Here is a 19,441-nt window from a genome sequence, read left to right as displayed (position 1 = left end):
TAAGCATGATCAAAACATCTTGTATGAATCTTTCAAAGATCTAATACAAAAAGGGTGTTTTAAAAAAATCAAAGTTAAGGGACCAGAGAGATGGTACAGCGGAGAAGAGCACTGACTGCTTTTCCAGAGGACCCAGGTTCAATTCCCAGCATCTGCATGGTTAGCTCACCACTGTCTGTCAGTCCCAGGAGATCCTATGCCTTCTTCTGACCTCCATGGGCACCAGGCACAAACATAGTGCACATATATACATGCAGGCAAAATACCCATACACATAAAAATAAATCTTCTTTAAATTAAAAAGAAAGAAAAAAAACCCAACACTTGCAGAAGTCTAAGACAGCAAAAATGTAATTGTCAAAATAACTGAGAAAAGAGTTTGTACTAATATAATAACTAATAATACATTGTAATTTAAAATGTAAATTCGTTTTTGATGTTTGGGGTATGTCTGCATGTGTGTGTGTGTGTGTGTGTGTGTGTGTGTGTGTGTGTACAATTGGAAGCTTGAGACTGAAATCAGGAGTGTTAATTGATCACTCTCTATCTTACGCACTGGGATACGGCCTTTAAGTTGAATGCAAAGCTTACCAATATGGCTGGTTTAGGTAGCCACCTTGCTGTGGGGATCTGTCTCCACCTTCCCAGTGATGGAGTTACAGACAGGGTTTCTGAACTGCTGTCTTCAAGGTTGCATGGCTAGTGCTGTACATCCAGTAAACTATCTCTCCAGCACCTCCAGATGCTAGTTTTAAAAGTCAGTAACTGGACATATAACTTCTCAAAGTACTCACCAGTGGCTTCTGAACACAGCCATCTGCATTCACATTTACTTTACTCAGCTGACAACTTTTAGTGATTCTTGAAGTGATGTGTGCTGTAGTGTTAATTCTTTTGACTCTTCATTTTCCAAAATGTAATTGGAATTGTAATTATTTTACTGTTACTCTTGAGTGAATACTCTACCAATACTATTAATTGTGATATTTGCTAGGATATCGAAGAGTCTAAAGCAAGCAACACATTAAAATAAAACTGCTTGAGGATGAGGAAAAGCAGAATGAGTCACTGATATGTGTGCTGGTTTGAATAAGAACGCCACCCCTCGCCCCATGAGCTCATGTATCTGCATCCTTAGTCCAGTTGATGTACTATCTGAAAAGGATTAGGAGGTGTGGCCTTGTTGGAGGAGGAGGTCTGTCACTGGTGGTGGGCTTAGAGGCTTTAAAATCCCACACCAGGAGCACCACCTGCTTCTCTCCTCCACCCCCAACCCCCTTCTCTGCCTGCAAATCAGGATGTAAGGCCTCAGCTGCTGTTCCAGTGCCATGCCTGTATGTTCCCTGCTTTCATTATGAGCAAACCCCCTAGAACTGTCACATACTTTCACTCGTAAGAGTTGCCTCGGTCATGGTGTCTCTTCATTGCAAACAGTAGGACAGAAGTTGACACCAAAGAGTGCCTTATCGCTGTGACAAGCCTGAGCGTGCTGCTGTTTGGAGGGATATGGAAAACTTTAGGATTTTAGAAGCAAGGCTTCCTGGGCCATACTAGTAGGAGCAATTAAAACACCAATGGCTCAGGCTCTAAGATCAAGAATCGACAAATGGGACCTCATAAAACTGCAAAGCTTCTGTAAGGCAAAGGACACTGTGGTTAGGACAAAACGGCAACCAACAGATTGGGAAAGGATCTTTACCAATCCTACATCTGATAGAGGGCTAATAGCCAAAATATACAAAGAACTCAAGAAGTTAGACTCCAGAGAGCCAAATAACCCTATTAAAAATGGGGTACAGAGCTAAACAAATGAATGGTCAAAAAGCACCTAAAGAAATGTTCAACATCCTTAGTCATCAAGGAAATGCAAATCAAAACAACCCTGGGATTCCATCAGTCAGAATGCCTAAGAACAAAACACTCAGGTGACAGCAGAATCTGGCGAGGATGTGGAGAAAGAGGAACACTCCTCCATTGTTGGTGGGATTGCAGACTGGTACAACCATTCTGGAAATCAGTCTGGAGGTTCCTCAGAAAATTAGACATTGAACTACCTGAGGACCCAGCTATACCTCTCTTGGGCATGTTCCCAAAAGATGCTCCAACATACAACAAAGACACATGCTCCACTATGTTCATACCAACCTTATTTATAATACCAGAAGCTGGAAAGAACCCAGATGCCCTTCAACAGAGGAATGGATACAGAAAATGTGGTACATCTACACAATGGAATATTACTCAGCTATCAAAAACAATGACTTTATGAAATTCATAGGCAAATGGGATGAACTAGAAAATATCATCCTGAGTGAGGTTACTCAATCACAGAAAAACACACTTGGTATGAACTCATTGATAAGTGGATATTAGGCTTTTGGGTAATTAGCTCAAATTACTCAAGATGCAATCCACAGACTACAGGAAGCTCAAGAAGGATAATCAAAATGCGGATGCTCCCACTCCTTCTTAAAAGAGGAAAAAAATATTCATGGGGGTGGGATATGGAAGCAAAGTTTAGAGCAGTGACTCAAGGAATGGCCATTCAGAGCCTGCCTCACATGTGGCCCATATATATACAGCCAGCAAAACTAGATAAGATTGATGAAGCTAAAAAGTGCATGCGGAAAGGGACTGGATATAGATCTCTCCTGAGAGACACATTCAGAGCATGTCCAATACAGAGGTCAATCTAGCAGCAAACCACAGAACTGAGAATAGGACCCCCTTAGGGGTATTAGAGGAAGTATTGAAAGAGTTGAAGGGGCTTGCAACCGATAAAAACAGCAATGCCAACCAACCAGAGCTTCCAGGGACTAAACCACTACTCAAAGACTATACATGGACTGACACAGGGCTCCAACTATATATGTAGCAGAGAAAAGCCTTGTTGGGGCACCAGTGGAAGGGGAAGCCCTTGGTCCTGCCAAGGTTGGACCCCCAGTGCAGGGGAATGCGGTGGGCGGGCAATAAGTGGGATGTATAGGGAGAATACCTGCATGGGGGAGGAGGAAGGGATGGAATGGGGCTATGGACAGGAAACTGGGAAGGGGAATAACGTTTGAAATGCAAGTAAAGAAATATATCTAATAAAAATTTTTTAAAAAAGAAAATAGTGCTGAGGAATATATGGACTACAGCAGCCCATCTCAAGAGGTTTCAGAGAGGAATAATAATGGAAAGTTTGAAATTTTGGTCAAGAATGTGGCTACTTTTGTCCTTGTCCAGAAAGTTGGCTGATGGCTACATTAAAGACTTTTGGACTAATGGCACTAATGGCACTTTCAGAGGAGATTTCAATAGTCAGAGTCAATATTGACTGTGTTGTTATTAGAGATCACTCTTATCTAAGGCTACCATGAAAAGGAGCAAGCTGGGCAAAAAGAAATACAAAATGTATAGTTTGAGGGGAAAAAAATCACACCAGGAAATGTAGTGTTGGCATCAAGTCAGGTGCTCCAGGAGACAAAATGTTTTAAGACAAGCCAGATTCAAAAGAGTGGTACCCTCAAAGCAATACACCACCCAGCTAATCCTGCAACTGTGAAAAAAGAGTGAGGGATTTCCTTGGCCTAGAAACCATCAGCAAGTCAAAGCTTATGCAAATGTAAATCCCGGGGCTGGGTGAGGTGTCTCAGCTTTCAGTCCCAGCAAAAGGAAAAAATTGGCAGCCTCAGCCAGTGCTTCTGGTTAAAAGTCAAGGGTACAGGGTTCTTAGTTTGGGTGTCATTGCTGTGAAGAGACACCATGACAACTCTTATAAAGGACAACATTTAATTAGGTTTATAGTTTCAGAGGTTCAGTCTGGTATCATCATGGCAGAAAGCACGGCAGCATCCAGGCGAACTTGTTGCTGGAAGAGCCAAGAGTTCCACATCTTTATCTAAAGGTAGTCAAGACAAGACTCTCCTGCAGTCAACTAGGATCTCTCTCTCACTGGGTGGACCTTGAGCAAAAGACCTCAAAGCCCACCCCCACAGTGACACACTTCCTCCAGCAAGGCCACACACCTGTTCCAACAAGATCACACCTCCTCATAGTGCCACTTTCTGTGGGCCAAGCCAAAACCGTCCAAACCATCATAATCGTTAAGGAATTTTCTTCCACAGTCAAAGAAAGCCACTGAGGCCAGCAGTTTGACAGAACAGTCCTTGCATGGAGGCCTCAAAAGGAAAAGTATTGCATTGGAGACCCTAAAATGTTGCAGATGCCAGAGCCATGGGATACCTGCCAAGAGAGCTGCAGACTGTGTGTGAAACTAGCCCAAGAGAAAGAAGCGTGTTGCAGTCAACAAAGTTTAAAATTGGAGATCTGAAAAGCACTTTGATATCAGATGTGGAGATGTAGAATTCAGAGTTTGCCCTGTTAGTTTGGATCTACTTTGGCCCAGTATTTTCCCCCTCTGCTCCTGTTGCTCTCTTTGGGAATGGTAATATCTGTTCTGTGCCATTGTATGTTAGAAGTTATGTGAGATGCTTTTTTTTTTTTTAAATTTTACAGTGGATTATATTTAAGAAAATGCCTAAGAGATTTTAAGTAGTCTTGAAACTGAAAGACTATGGGAACTTTTGAACCTTGGATTAAATATATTTTGCATTATGATGTGCCTACAAGCCTATGGGGGGCCAGGGAGTGGAATGTGATGGTTTGAATGAGATTGGCCCCCATAGACTCCTATGTCTGTGTGTGCTAAGTCCCTAGTTGATGAAGTGTTTGGAAAAGAGGAGGCGGTCTTATTGTTAGAGTTGATCACTGGGGTTAGGCTTTGTGGTTTCATAAAACCACGCCATCCCCAGCATCTCTACCTGCCACCTGTGAATTAAGCTACAACTTTCGTCCGTGAAAACTCTTGACTACTTTTATGTTTGCACTGTCTTCGCTGAATACTGGAATCTTGGTCTATCTTTTCTTCTACCTAGTTCACACAGAAGTATGGATGGCAAAAATGGCTTGGTGGTTAAAAGCACTTACTGCTCTTGCAGATGATCTGATTTTGATTCCCAGCACTACCTCAGACAGCTCATAACTACCAGTAACTCCAACTCCATGAGATGTGACATCTCTGCCCTCCATGTGTACCTAAACACACATGACACAGACACACACAAACACACAAGAAAGGGGGGTCAACAAACAACCACAAACTTGGCGCTATGCAGGATGTTTTCTATGTTACTTTAAACTGTAAGATATATCATATGGAACTTTCCTAGGTAGCATAGTACTTATGTATCTTCTATGAAAATCTATAATTGCAGACCAGAATGAAAGCAGAGCTAAGAAGTCCACGCATTCCACAGACCACTCAGCAGATTCTAGTAGAAATGGGTAATTTAAGCTTTTTTTTTTTTTTTTTTAACTTGAGTATTTCTTACTTACATTTCGATTGTTATTCCCTTTCCCGGTTTCCGGGCAAACTTCCCCCTAATCCCTCCCCCTCCCCTTCTGTATGGGTGTTCCCCTCCCCATCCTCCCCCCATTGCCATTCTCCCCCCAACAATCACGTTCACTGGGGGTTCAGTCTTGGCAGGACCAAGGGCTTCCCCTTCCACTGGTGCTCTTACTAGGATATTCATTGCTACCTATGAGGTCAGAGTCCAGGGTCAGTCCATGTATAGTCTTTAGGTAGTGGCTTAGTCCCTGGAAGCTCTGGTTGCTTGGCATTGTTGTTCATAAGGGGTCTCGAGCTCCTTCAAGCTCTTCAAGTTATTTCTCTGATTCCTTCAACGGGGGTCCCGTTCTCAGTTCAGTGGTTTGCTGCTGGCATTCGCCTCTGTATTTGCTGTATTCTGGCTGTGTCTCTCAAGAGCGATCTACATCCGGCTCCTGTCGGTCTGCACTTCTTTGCTTCATCCATCTTGTCTAATTGGGCGGATGTTTATGTATGGGCCACATGTGGGGCAGGCTCTGAATGGGTGTTCCTTCTGTGTCTGTTTTAATCTTTGCCTCTCTATTCCCTGCCAAGGGTATTCTTGTTCCCCTTTTAAAGAAGGAGTGAAGCATTCACATTTTGATCATCTGTCTTGAGTTTCATGTGTTCTAGGCATCTAGGGTAATTCAAGCATTTGGGCTAATAGCCACTTATCAATGAGTGCATACCATGTGTGCTTTTCTGTGATTGGGTTACCTCACTCAGGATGATATTTTCCAGTTCCAACCATTTGCCTACGAATTTCATAAAGTCATTGTTTTTGATAGCTGAGTAATATTCCATTGTGTAGATGTACCACATTTTCTGTATCCATTCCTCTGTTGAAAGGCATCTGGGTTCTTTCCAGCTTCTGGCTATTATAAATAAGACTGCTATGAACATAGTGGAGCACGTGTCTTTTTTATATGTTGGAGCATCTTTTGGGTATATGCCCAAGAGAGGTATAGCTGGATCCTCAGGCAGTTCAATGTCCAATTTTCTGAGGAACCTCCAGACTGATTTCCAGAATGGTTGTACCAGTCTGCAATCCCACCAACAATGGAGGAGTGTTCCTCTTTCTCCGCATCGTCGCCAGCATTTGCTGTCACCTGAGTTTTTGAACTTAGCCATTCTCACTGGTGTAAGGTGAAATCTCAGGGTTGTTTTGATTTGCATTTCCCTTATGACTAAAGATGTTGAACATTTCTTTAGGTGTTTCTCAGCCATTCGGCATTCCTCAGCTGTGAATTCTTTGTTTATCTCTGAACCCCATTTTTTAATAGGGTTATTTGTCTCCCTGCGGTCTAACTTCTTGAGTTCTTTGTATATTTTGGATATAAGGCCTCTATCTGTTGTAGGATTGGTAAAGATCTTTTCCCAATCTGTTGGTTGCCGTTTTGTCCTAACCACAGTGTCCTTTGCCTTACAGAAGCTTTGCAGTTTTATGAGATCCCATTTGTTGATTCTTGATCTTAGAGCATAAGCCATTGGTGTTCTGTTCAGGAAATTTTTTCCAGGGCCCATGTGTTCCAGATGCTTCCCTAGTTTTTCTTCTATTAGTTTGAGTGTATCTGGTTTGCTGTGGAGGTCCTTTATCCACTTGGACTTAAGCTTTGTGCAGGGTGATAAGCATGGATCGATCTGCATTCTTCTACATGTTGACCTCCAGTTGAACCAGCACCATTTGCTGAAAATGCTATCTTTTTTCCATTTGATAGCTTTGGCTCCTTTGTCAAAAATCAAGTGCCCATAGGTGTGTGGGTTCATTTCTGGGTCTTCAATTCTGTTCCATTGGTCTATCTGTCTGTCTCTGTACCAATACCATGCAGTTTTTATCACTATTGCTCTGTAATACTGCTTGAGTTCAGGGATAGTGATTCCCCCTGAAGTCCTTTTATTGTTGAGGATAGTTTTAGCTATCCTGGGTTTTTTGTTATTCCAGATGAATTTGCAAATTGTTCTGTCTAACTCTTTGAAGAATTGGATTGGTATTTTGATGGGGATTGCATTGAATCTGTAGATTGCTTTTGGTAGAATGGCCATTTTTACTATATTAATCCTGCCAATCCATGAGCATGGGAGATCTTTCCATCTTCTGAGGTCTTCTTCAATTTCTTTCTTCAGTGTCTTGAAGTTCTTATTGTATAAATCTTTTACTTGCTTGGTTAAAGTCACACCGAGGTACTTTATATTATTTGGGTCTATTATGAAGGGTGTCGTTTCCCTAATTTCTTTCTTGGCTTATTTCTCTTTTGTGTAGAGGAAGGCTACTGATTTATTTGAGTTAATTTTATACCCAGCCTCTTTGCTGAAGTTGTTTATCAGCTTTAGTAGTTCTCTGGTGGAACTTTTGGGATCACTTAAATATACTATCATATCATCTGCAAATAGTGATATTTTGACTTCTTCTTTTCCGATCTGTATCCCCTTGACTTCCTTTTGTTGTCTGATTGCTCTGGCTAGAACTTCAAGAACTATATTGAATAAGTAGGGAGAGAGTGGGCAGCCTTGTCTAGTCCCTGATTTTAGTGGGATTGCTTCAAGTTTCTCTCCATTTAGTTTAATGTTAGCAACTGGTTTGCTGTATATGGCTTTTACTATGTTCAGGTATGGGCCTTGAATTCCTATTCTTTCCAGGACTTTTATCATGAAGGGGTGTTGAGTTTTGTCAAATGCTTTCTCAGCATCTAATGAAATGATCATGTGGTTTTGTTCTTTCAGTTTGTTTATATAATGGATCACATTGATGGTTTTCCGTATATAAAACCATCCCTGCATGCCTGGGATGAAGCCTACTTGATCATGGTGGATGATCGTTTTGATGTGCTCTTGGATTCGGTTTGCCAGAATTTTATTGAGTATTTTTGCGTCGATATTCATAAGGGAAATTGGTCTGAAGTTCTCTTTCTTTGTTGGGTCTTTGTGTAGTTTAGGTGTAAGAGTAATTGTGGCTTCATAGAAGGAATTCGGTAGTGCTCCATCTGTTTCAATTTTGTGGAATAGTTTGGATAGTATTGGTATGAGGTCTTCTATGAAGGTCTGATAGAATTCTGCACTAAACCCGTCTGGACCTGGGCTCTTTTTGGTTGGGAGACCTTTTTTTTTTTTGGTTCTTTTTTTCGGAGCTGGGGATTGAATCCAGGGCCTTGCGCTTCCTAGGCAAGCGCTCTACCACTGAGCTAAATCCCCAACCCCCTGGTTGGGAGACCTTTAATGACTGCTTCTATTTCCTTAGGAGTTATGGGGTTGTTTAACTGGTTTATCTGTTCCTGATTTAACTTCGGTATCTGTCTAGGAAATTGTCCATTTCCTGCAGATTTTCAAGTTTTGTTGAATATAGGGTTTTATAGTAAGATCTGATGATTTTTTGAATTTCCTCTGAATCTGTAGTTATGTCTCCCTTTTCACTTCTGATTTTGTTAATTTGGACACACTCTCTGTGTCCTCTCGTTAGTCTGGCTAAGGGTTTATCTATCTTGTTGATTTTCTCAAAGAACCAACTTTTGGTTCTGTTGATTCTTTCTGTGGTCCTTTTTGTTTCTACTTCGTTGATTTCAGCTCTGAGTTTGATTATTTCCTGCCTTCTACTCCTCCTGGGTGTATTTGCTTCTTTTTGTTCTAGAGCTTTTAGGTGTGCTGTCAAGCTGCTGACATATGCTCTTTCCTGTTTCTTTCTGCAGGCACTCAGCGCTATGAGTTTTCCTCTTAGCACAGCTTTCATTGTGTCCCATAAGTTTGGGTATCTTGTACCTTCATTTTCATTAAATTCTAAAAAGTCTTTAATTTCTTTCTTTATTTCTTCCTTGACCAGGTTATCATTGAGTAGAGCATTGTTCAATTTCCACGTATATGTGGGCATTCTTCCCTTATTGTTATTGAAGACCAGGTTTAGGCCATGGTGGTCTGATAGCACGCATGGGATTATTTCTATCTTTCTGTACCTGTTGAGGCCCGTTTTTTGACCAATTATATGGTCAATTTTGGAGAAAGTACCATGAGGAGCTGAGAAGAAGGTATATCCTTTTGCTTTAGGATAGAATGTTCTATAAATAATCTGTTAAGTCCATTTGGCTCATGACTTCTCTTAGTCTGTCTACGTCTCTGTTTAATTTCTGTTTCCATGATCTGTCCATTGATGAGAGTGGGGAGTTGAAATCTCCTACTATTATTGTGTGAGGTGCAATGTGTGTTTTGAGCTTTAGTAAGGTTTCTTTTACGTATGTAGGTGCCCTTGTATTTGGGGCATAGATATTTAGGATTGAGAATTCATCTTGGTGGATTTTTCCTTTGATGAATATGAAGTGTCCTTCCTTATTTTTTTGATGACTTTTAGTTGAAAATTGAGTTTATTTGATATTAGAATGGCTACTCCAGCTTGCTTCTTCCGACCATTTGCTTGGAAATTTGTTTTCCAGCCTTTCACTCTGAGGTAGTGTCTGTCTTTGTCTCTGAGGTGTGTTTCCTGTAGGCAGCAGAATGCAGGGTCCTCGTTGCGTATCTAGTTTGTTTTCTTTTTTTTTCTTTCTTTTTTTGTTCTTTTTTTCGGAGCTGGGGACCGAACCCAGGGCCTTTTCTTTTTTTTTTTTTTTTTTGGTTCTTTTTTTCGGAGCTGGGGATCGAACCCAGGGCCTTGCGCTTCCTAGGCAAGCACTCTACCACTGAGCTAAATTTCCAACCCCCTTTTTAAAGATATATGTATTATATATAAGCACAGTGTAGTTGTCTTCAGACACCAGAAGAGGGCATCAGATCCCATTACAGATGGCTGTGAGCCACCATGTGGTTGCCGGGAATTGAACTCAGGACCTCTGGAAGAGCAGTCAGTGCTCTTAACCTCTGAGCCATCTCTCCGCGTATCCAGTTTGTTAATCTATGTCTTTATTGGGGAGTTGAGGCCAATGTTGAGAGATATTAAGGAATAGTGATTATTGCTTCCTGTTATATTCATATTTGGATATGAGGTTATGTTTGTGTGCTTTTCTTCTCTTTGTTTTGTTGCCAAGACGATTAGTGTCTTGTTTCTTCTAGGGTATAGCTTGCCTCCTTATGTTGGGCTTTACCATTTATTATCCTTTGTAGTGCTGGATTTGTAGAAAGATATTGTGTAAATTTGGTTTTGTCATGGAATATCTTGGTTTCTCCATCTATGTTAATTGAGAGTTTTGCAGGATACAGTAACCTGGGCTGGCATTTGTGTTCTGTTAGGGTCTGTATGACATCTGTCCAGGAGCTTCTGGCTTTCATAGTTTCTGGCGAAAAGTCTGGTGTGATTCTGATAGGTCTGCCTTTATATGTTACTTGACCTTTTTCCCTTACTGCTTTTAATATTCTTTCTTTATTTTGTGTGTTTGGTGTTTTGACTATTATGTGACGGGAGGAGTTTCTTTTCTGGCCCAATCTATTTGGAGTTCTGTAGGCTTCTTGTATGCTTATGGGTATCTCTTTCTTTAGGTTAGGGAAGTTTTCTTCTATGATTTTGTTGAAGATATTTACTGGTCCTTTGAGCTGGGAGTCTTCACTCTCTTCTATACCTATTATCCTTAGGTTTGATCTTCTCATTGAGTCCTGGATTTCCTGTATGTTTTGGACCAGTAGCTTTTTCCGCTTTACATTATCTTTGACAGTTGAGTCGATGATTTCTATGGAATCTTCTGCTCCTGAGATTCTCTCTTCCATCTCTTGTATTCTGTTGGTGAAGCTTGTATCTACAGCTCCTTGTCTCTTCTTTTGGTTTTCTATATCCAGGGTTGTTTCCATGTGTTCTTTCTTGATTGCTTCTATTTCCATTTTTAATTCCTTCAACTGTTTGATTGTGTTTTCCTGGAATTCTTTCAGGGATTTTTGTGACTCCTCTCTATGGGCTTCTACTTGTTTATTTATGTTTTCCTGGAATTCTTTTAGGGATTTTTGTGATTCCTCTCTGTAGGGTTCTACTTGTTCTCTAAGGGAGTTCTTCACGTCTTTCTTGAAGTCCTCCAGCATCATGATCAAATATGATTTTGAAACTAGATTTTGCTTTTCTGGTGTGTTTGGATATTCCGTGTTTGCTTTGGTGGGAGAATTGGGTTCCGATGATGCCATGTAGTCTTGGTTTCTGTTGCTTGGCTTCCTGTGCTTGCCTCTCACCATCAGATTATCTCTATTGTTACTTTGTTCTGCTATTTCTGACAGTGGCTAGACTGTCCTATAAACCTGTGTTTCAGGAGTGCTGTAGACCTGTTTTACTGTTTTCTTTTAGCCAGTTATGGGGACAGAGTGTTCTGCTTTCGGGCGTGTAGTTTTTCCTATCTACAGGTCTTCAGCTGTTCCTGTGGGCCTGTGTCTTGAGTTCACCAGGCAGGTCGCTTGCAGCAGAAAAGTTGGTCTTACCTGTGGTCCTGAGGCTCAAGTTTGCTCGTGGGGTGTTGCTTATGAGCTCTCTGCGGCCACAGCAACCAGGAAGATCTGTGCCGCCCTTTCCGGGAGATTCCGTGCACCAGGGTTCCAGATGGCCTTTGGTGTTTTCCTCTGGGGTCCAAGATGTGTGTGCAGAGTGCAGTCTCTTCTGGTTTCCCAGGCGTGTCTGCCTCTCTGAAGGTTTAGCTCTCCCTCCCACGGGATTTGGGTGCAGAGAACTGTTTATCCGGTCAGTCCCTTCAGGTTCCTGCGGTGTCTCAGATGCAGGGGACCCGCTGCTCCTGGGCCCTCCTCTACGGGAACCTAGAGGCCGTATACAGTTTCCTCTTGGGCCAGGGATGTGGGCAGGGGTGGGCAGTGTTGGTGGTGTCTTCCGCTCTGCAGTCTCAGGAGTGCCCACCTGACCAGTCGGTGAGGTCTCTCTCCCACAGGGTTTGGGAGCAGAGAGCTGCTGCGGGCCGGGATCCGCTGTTTTGGGACTCCCGCTAAATCGTAATTTATGTTTAAAATGTTAATACTCTATACTGCTCGATGACAACTCTGGTAGAACAGGTTCTGACTCATGTAATAAAGAATGATTAATTTTTTTCTGCTTATTACTAACATGTACTCTCATAATGTCATCAATGGAGGAGCCCCATACTGGTCAGCTAGTGGGCATTCCATCCTGCAGCAGAGGAAGATAGAGAGTGTAACTATGTTTTGTAGTAGGTACAAATTGAGTTATACTTCCAAAGGAAGGTGGAAAAGTCGTTTATTTTTCCTTAACATCTAGATCCTTCTCATCAGCATCTCTGCATAATGGAGCAAAAAGTTGGCAGTGGGATGTTTTGCAACCTTGGAGCAATGATGAATAAGTTCTTTAGGCTTAAGTCACCCTTTTGCTTCTTTCCAAGACAGTTTCTGTGGAGTATGCATGAGTAAGGGCCTTGATGAACTTTGGGAAATAGAAATCAAGGTATTGGATAAGGATCAGAACCAGATCCCAGTGCCACTGTCAGGCCTGGTGATCACAGGGTTCCTCCTGAGGTGCCCTGTGGCTCCTGATTGTCTGTGGCTGGAGAGCTTGTGGTCTATTCTCTATGAAGTAGTCAGGATCCACTCTCAGGACCCACTGAGAGGATGGGCTTTCTGAGGCTCTGTCACTTCCATCCTTAGCATCTGTGAGTGAGGCTATCTGTCTTACCTTTGCCCAGTCTGTGCTACAGGTTACCTCAAAAACCTGCAAGGATAAGGCCACTTGCAACTTAAATTGATGGAGACCTGAAATGAAAAGTGTATTCTCTTTGTGCATGTGCACAATGTTTTGTCCTCTTTATTAAATTATTATAAAGCTCCAGGAAAAGTTGTGTCCAACACCTCTCTCCCCATAGGCTTTTACTAAGCCTCTACGTCATGCTCTGTACTCAAAATCGACAGGTACCCAGGTAACTGTCTGGTTTCCACCTCTGCTCCTGCTGCTTCTCCCACAAAGCAGGGAGGAAAGGATAGCCTTATCAGACTGATTGATACCTACTGAATGGATCAGTGGCAATGATGGCAGTAACTTCTAGAAAGAGACGTAGGGAGAGAACTGATTAGCTGAAACCACTTCCTAAACTATGTTACTTTTCAGGAGAAAACACCGTCCAGAGGTGAATAATTTGATTACAAAAGAAAGCGAATTAACCAGAAATGACCAAGCAAGAATGACTCATCCAGTCAAACAGAACATCTTGTTTCCCCTGGACTGTGAGGATCTACTGAAAGATCCAAAAATGAAGACAATTGACCTTGGTCCAACAGAGACAGTGCATACTTCTATGGTAAGATCTACTGCTACTTGGGGAAAATGAATATTACAAGCCCTGGCAAGGCTAAGAAGAGAACATGACTTGAATCTTTCTTGTTAGGAATCATCCAAACATAGTCCTTTCTGCTTTGATGATTCTGTACCCCTATAACAGGTCATAATTGGCAACTTCGAAGGTGGAGAGGAAGGACTCTTTATAAGACCTCTATAACGTCTGCAACCCTAAATAGACTAGTTTTCCCCCCCACACCTTTTCATGGCCACTTCTTTTGACTCTTCCAGGTGATGTAATTGGCCTAATTTCTGGAAGGCTGGCAAAGATAGTTTCTATCTCTACCTAACGACGCACAGACTTAAAGTAGTGGTTCTCAACCTGTGGGTCATGACCCCTTCCCCGAGAGATTGCATATCAGATATCCTGGATGTCAGATAGTTAATGTTCATAAAAGTGATGTCAGTGATGTCAGATAGTTACAGTTCATAAAAGTAACAAAGTGACAGTTATGAAGTAGCGACAAAATAACTTTATAGTTGGGGTTGTCACAAAATGAGGAACTGTATTAAAGGATTACAGCATTTTGAAGATTGAGAACCACTAACTTACAGGGTAGAAATTCTCTACAGTGTTGGATAAACCAAAACTAAGGTGAAGGCCATCATTGTGGCTAAGTTTGTAATATTTTTATCAACAAGGATTGTAGAACTGGTTCCTTGGTCATCTTTTGGGGAGTCCTAGCCATTGGAATACTTTACATGCTAAGAACACTTGTGTACCATTAGTCTAATTTCTGATTTCATCCTAGGGAAGACAACTCCTGGCTTGCTGTCCAGGGCTCATTTAGCCCTTGGTTTCTGTTCTGCTTCTGTCTTATTCTGCCTAGAGACCTCCCAGGTGTCGCTAGCACAAGACACTGACTTGCTCCATGTCTAGGGGACCTCAGGCTGAAGGCTTCATTCAGATGAATAGATCTCTGTGCCCAAGGCAGAGCAAATGTCAGGGTTTAATGTGGAAGAGAAAATCTCTGCCTCAGCTGAGGGTTCTCCCTCTAGTCCATCTCCTAGTCCAGACACCCTATAATGGTACCTAATCAATACGTTGTGCCAGCACCCTCCCACTCTTCTGGCCTCTCCTTGACTTCTAGTCCTAAGTCTTCCTTATCTAAGGACTCAGTCCCTTTCCCCGAGGCCATGTAACAAACAGAATGTCCCATCCCAAGTATGGCTTCTGATGTGGTTTGAATGCCTCTGTTTCCCCAAATCCACAAGCTGGAGCTGGAGATTAAAAGCTAGTGTATTGGTCACATGAGAGACATTTATGAGGTGATTACGCCAACTCTCAGCAATGGGGTCAGTACAAAGGCCTCCAGGGAATTAACTAGTCTGTTTTTTAATTTATACCTTGTGCTGTACGAGAGACACCAAGACAGTGCCAACTATAAAGGACAGACCAGACACCAAGCTCTTTCCATTTTTGAGTTTAGACTTTCCAACTTTCAAAGCTGTAAGGAATAAATTGCTATTATTTATTTTTTAATGAAGCAATTATTGATTTAATATTTGCTAAGCAAATACTGGTAATATGTATATTTTACTAGTTTCCCTGGAATTAACTTTTTAACCTAGAAAAAGAATTAGAGATTGCGAAAATTAATTATGCAAGTGTGGGATGGTAATTTTAAAACTTATAGATTTAGGGTTGGGGATTTAGCTCAGTGGTAGAGCACTTGCCTAGGAAGCACAAGGCCCTGGGTTCGGTCCCCAGCTCCGAAAAAAAAGAAAAAAAAACTTACAGATTTTACTATTACTATAATAAATCATGTTCTATCTTTATATCTGTCTATTAATTTGGCTATTTTATTCAAATATATATTAGGTACCTTTTCCAAGTATTATATCAAGTCCTAAGGTATAATTGCAAACATAATAATGGACATAATTCAAAATTTTTAAATTAGAATAGCTATATGTGATCACTGGGTTTATATTCATTAATGTCTCTTATGACCTTTGACTCAGCCCATTTTGGAGAGTTTGTTGTCAGAAGCTATCTAGGGAAGGCTAAAAACATACAAGTGATGTTTCTGGAGATGGTCCACCATTTCTCATGGCATGGGTGAGCTCTGAGGCAAGGTCCCAAGAGACTTCATCCCAGGATTGCTTCCTGCTGCTGATATACATATTCTAATGATTTTTGGGCATTAGCCCACCCTATTGGGCAGATTTTCTGCAGATTAACATGAAGATATACTCTCATGTAGCAATGCTATAGGATGATGTCATTATGCAGGTGAAGACAGGTACAAGATAGAACAAGGCATTGTACGAGAAGGAAGGAGGGGTGGGAGAAAAGTTTTAGAGAGGAGGAGGAGACTAGAGGAGGAAGGAAAGCAGCCACGAGAATGAGTCGGATGTTAAGATTCCTCTCTGCACATTTACAGGTTGTTATGAATATTCTTAAGAGATGGATGTATACAGGGCTTTGTATGTCTAGGTGGGCAATTATATATTATCAATTGGATCAGAGGTTATTGTGTTGTGTGTTCTTTCATTGGCGATTTAATTGAATTGAAGAGAGTGGGTAGTGGCTGGAGACACTATGCCGCCACAGAATTTGGATGTGTATGTCTGGCATGGTGGCAAACTGCCTTGAGAACTAGACGGTTAGAGAGATTGTTGCCAGGCTCAGAGAGGAGCCATTGGCAGTGTGATATGGGATGGAGCAAAGCAGGTGAGACACTTTGCTGACTGACTGAAATGAAAATATCAGTCAGATGTCATGAGGCACTACAGTTCTGGCACTAGTGCGGGGTAAAATAAAGCATTTTATTTTTAATTTTACAGCAACACAATGCTGTGTAGACAAGTTGATGCTTTCATAATTCCTAATAATAATTTTATAAAATTCCTAAAATTATACAAATAATTCCCAGCCATCTAATAGCTGCAAATAGGGTTCTGTCACGGCTAGTTGCACTAGGATAAGAACGCAGGCTTTGAACAAACTTAAGATCAGGGAAAACATTCCTTCTAGGTTAGCTGTGAGGCCGCTGTCTGGTTACTGAAAGTCATAAGCTGGGAATGGACAACTTTTGTAGGTGCAAGGACAGAAAATAAAATGTCAACTAGTTTATTTATACACAACTTCAAAACTAATGAAACACAAGGCATATGATTTGTCTCTTGACAAAACTGTGCTAACTTCTGATATACAAATTATTGCTTTAAACTTATAATGAACCTATGAAGCTAGTAACAGATATTGAATGTTTAGTCAGCAACTAGTCTTAATGGAAAGAATGTAAACATTCCTACAGTAACTCTTTGTCATTTTATGACATAAACTATTTTATTTTGTATTGAACTTACTATGAACTTTAGAAAAGTATGTGAGCAATTATCCTGAGAGTGTATAAGAGCTAAAAACCAAAAATGAATGAGGGTGTGGCCTTTTTTCAGCTTCATCTAGTATGTATGTACCTCTGTATGAATGCCTTTCTTTCCTTCCTTCTTTCTATTATTATTTTTTCTTTTTCTTTTCTCTCTGACTCAGGAAGAGTTAAGGAACTTCAAACCTCTCATCAGGCCAGGGAGAGGCTGAGTTAAAGAGAAAAAAGAACCAAAATAAAGTCTTTTATCTCCTGCTGCTGCCAGCAGGAGTTTATCACCAGAAACCAGCTAGCATTTAGCTACAGAATAGTTAAGAAGCTGGCTATTATTAGCACAAAATAGTAAGAGAGAGTTACAAGGCCAGAGATCATCAGTCTTTGAGCTTTGACCTTTGTCTGTGTCCTGCTTCAGAGCCTGGAGTACCTCCAAGTTTGGGGCTGGACTCCTGCAGTTTGTTCCTTTTCTTTCTAGAGCATGGCCTTCCAAGAAATGCCCATAGTGCTTCTTCTTACCCTCTCTTCTCCCCATTTGCAATGCAACAAACATTTAGATAATGTACTTCTGTATACCTCACATTATTTCAGAAAGAATTTAAGGAAGCCAAGCCTTCAAATTTGGTATCTAATAAAGCTATTGGCTATTGAGAAGGAAGTGTATTATAGAAAAGCACCTGTTTTCTTTAATGTATTTGAATGTTATTTTATTGTTATCACATACCTCTATATAGTCATTTAAAATATTTTAAAGCTTTATTTTCATGTTTAAAGTATATATATATATATATATTAGATATAGTATAGTATAGATTTATAGATATATATATATATAGAGAGAGATATAGTTTTGCCTCAATGTGTTTATGACTCAGTATTTTTTTAATCTACAGGAACAAAACCACGCAAGTCCAATAATTTTCTATGACACTAAATATGTACAAATGCTGTTCCAGACAAAATGGTTTACCCCCTATGCTCTGAATTATACAAAAAAGAATATTGTTTTAGAAAAAAATTGTGAAATAGTCAAAACTTTATTTAATGATGAACCAAGTACTATTTCTAAACCTGAAAGTACTAAGTCTGTAGCCCAGCAGAAACGGTTGCGAGTCCTCTCTGGTGAACTGGCCCAAAAGAGTATAAGCGAGAAACGAAAGAAGAAACATGACAGTCTGGTTTCAAAGAAAATATCTCCGAACCCTCTTTATAATTTATCCCAAACTTTTTCCAGCTTAAGCAAAAGATTTGTTGGTTACTTTGATAAAGATGTTATTCAAGAAAAGAGTGATAAGGCAGATAAATATGAACTGTTTTCCAAAACAAAACCACCACCCACACGCAAATTTACTACCTTACCTATCAAGTATGACTCCAAGCCTCTGAGAAATATACTTGAAATACGTAAACTAAACAACATAACTCCACTGGATAACCTTCTAGGCTGAATACATAAGTAATCATTTGTGCAGCAATTTTTAAAAACAAGAAGTACCAGGTTCCAAAATCATAGAAGAAATTATTATCTGATTACTAATGTTCTGATGGATGAAGTACTCAATCGGAAGTGGCCTGTTCAAGATCAACTAACGATGTTAGCTAACATGGGGATATAGTTAGGAAACTATGAGCAAGAGCGATTCATTCGCGATTTATCTTTTTGGTTGTGGAGCCTACCTTTTCCAGGATGAGCCATCTCTCTAGCCCATTCATGGCTCATCTCAATTATACTTATCAGAAATCCCTGTTGGCTAGAGCACATTCTTATTCAGTACCAACAATGGCATAGATTGATGAGAAAGTTGCTGCCAGAAGCCATAAAACATAAACAACCTTGCCCTATAATTGACTATCAATATAGAATACCATGAATTTACTGAATGTGGAGTTAATGGTAGATTAGAATTTTAGATACTCATGAGAAAATAGGGTCACGTGACAAATGTAATGTGATTAAAAAGGCTTCATAAAACCTGCTACAGCTGTTTGGAACTTTATTATTGTGTTTTCTAAGCATTAGTTAGCTTTCTAAGTTGTGGAATAACTTAATGAGCAAGGTCTGTGAGATAACTGTCATAGGAAACCTTATCAAATGTTGAGAGTTCTCAGATACATTGTTTCAGGTTACTCTAATGTTCCACTGTTACTCCTCTACTCTTTCTTCATTACTCAGTATAAAAAACTGAACTCTTCATGAACTCAGTAAATTATTCTCAAGTTCATTTGGGATGCATAGGTTTAGTATCCCACATATTTTTTCACTTAAAAATAGTCTTTGAAGGCTGGGCCTTCAACCTACAACATTTTTTCTCAAATGCACAAAATCCTAGTTCAATTCTCAGCATGGAGAAAAAAAAGGTAGTGTTAACTGGAATTTGAGGACAAGCAGGTTTGAGTAGAAGCATCTAATTAAAGGAAGTTGGAGGCTAGATGCTCGGCTGCAAACCAGCAGAGCAGGAACTG

The 19,441-nt window shown here is 40.6% G+C and overlaps 1 protein-coding gene across 8 annotated transcripts in view; it reads left to right on the top strand.

Moving 5' to 3' along the window:
• The window catches only part of C5h1orf141 (similar to human chromosome 1 open reading frame 141), a 63,656-nt gene extending 44,701 nt beyond the window's left edge, over positions 1-18,955 (top strand). For 3 of the 8 annotated variants that reach the window (XM_063288586.1, XM_575875.9, XM_063288588.1), the window contains 3 exons: positions 5,259-5,328; positions 13,422-13,611; positions 17,872-18,955. In XM_063288586.1, the coding sequence (XP_063144656.1) occupies positions 5,259-5,328; positions 13,422-13,611; positions 17,872-18,426 (815 nt within the window). In that variant the 3' untranslated portion in view covers positions 18,427-18,955. Of the gene's footprint in view, positions 1-5,258; positions 5,329-13,421; positions 13,613-14,401; positions 17,670-17,871 lie in introns of those variants that run through there. The other 5 variants (XM_063288590.1, XM_063288589.1, XM_063288587.1 and 2 more) reach the window with 4 other exon arrangements.
• The last annotated feature ends 486 nt before the right edge of the window (positions 18,956-19,441 follow it).

Source organism: Rattus norvegicus, chromosome 5 (genome assembly GCF_036323735.1).
Source record: "Rattus norvegicus strain BN/NHsdMcwi chromosome 5, GRCr8, whole genome shotgun sequence".
NCBI lineage: Eukaryota > Metazoa > Chordata > Mammalia > Rodentia > Muridae > Rattus > Rattus norvegicus.
Note: the sequence above shows the minus strand (reverse complement) of the source record. Positions and strands in the feature narration are given on the sequence as shown.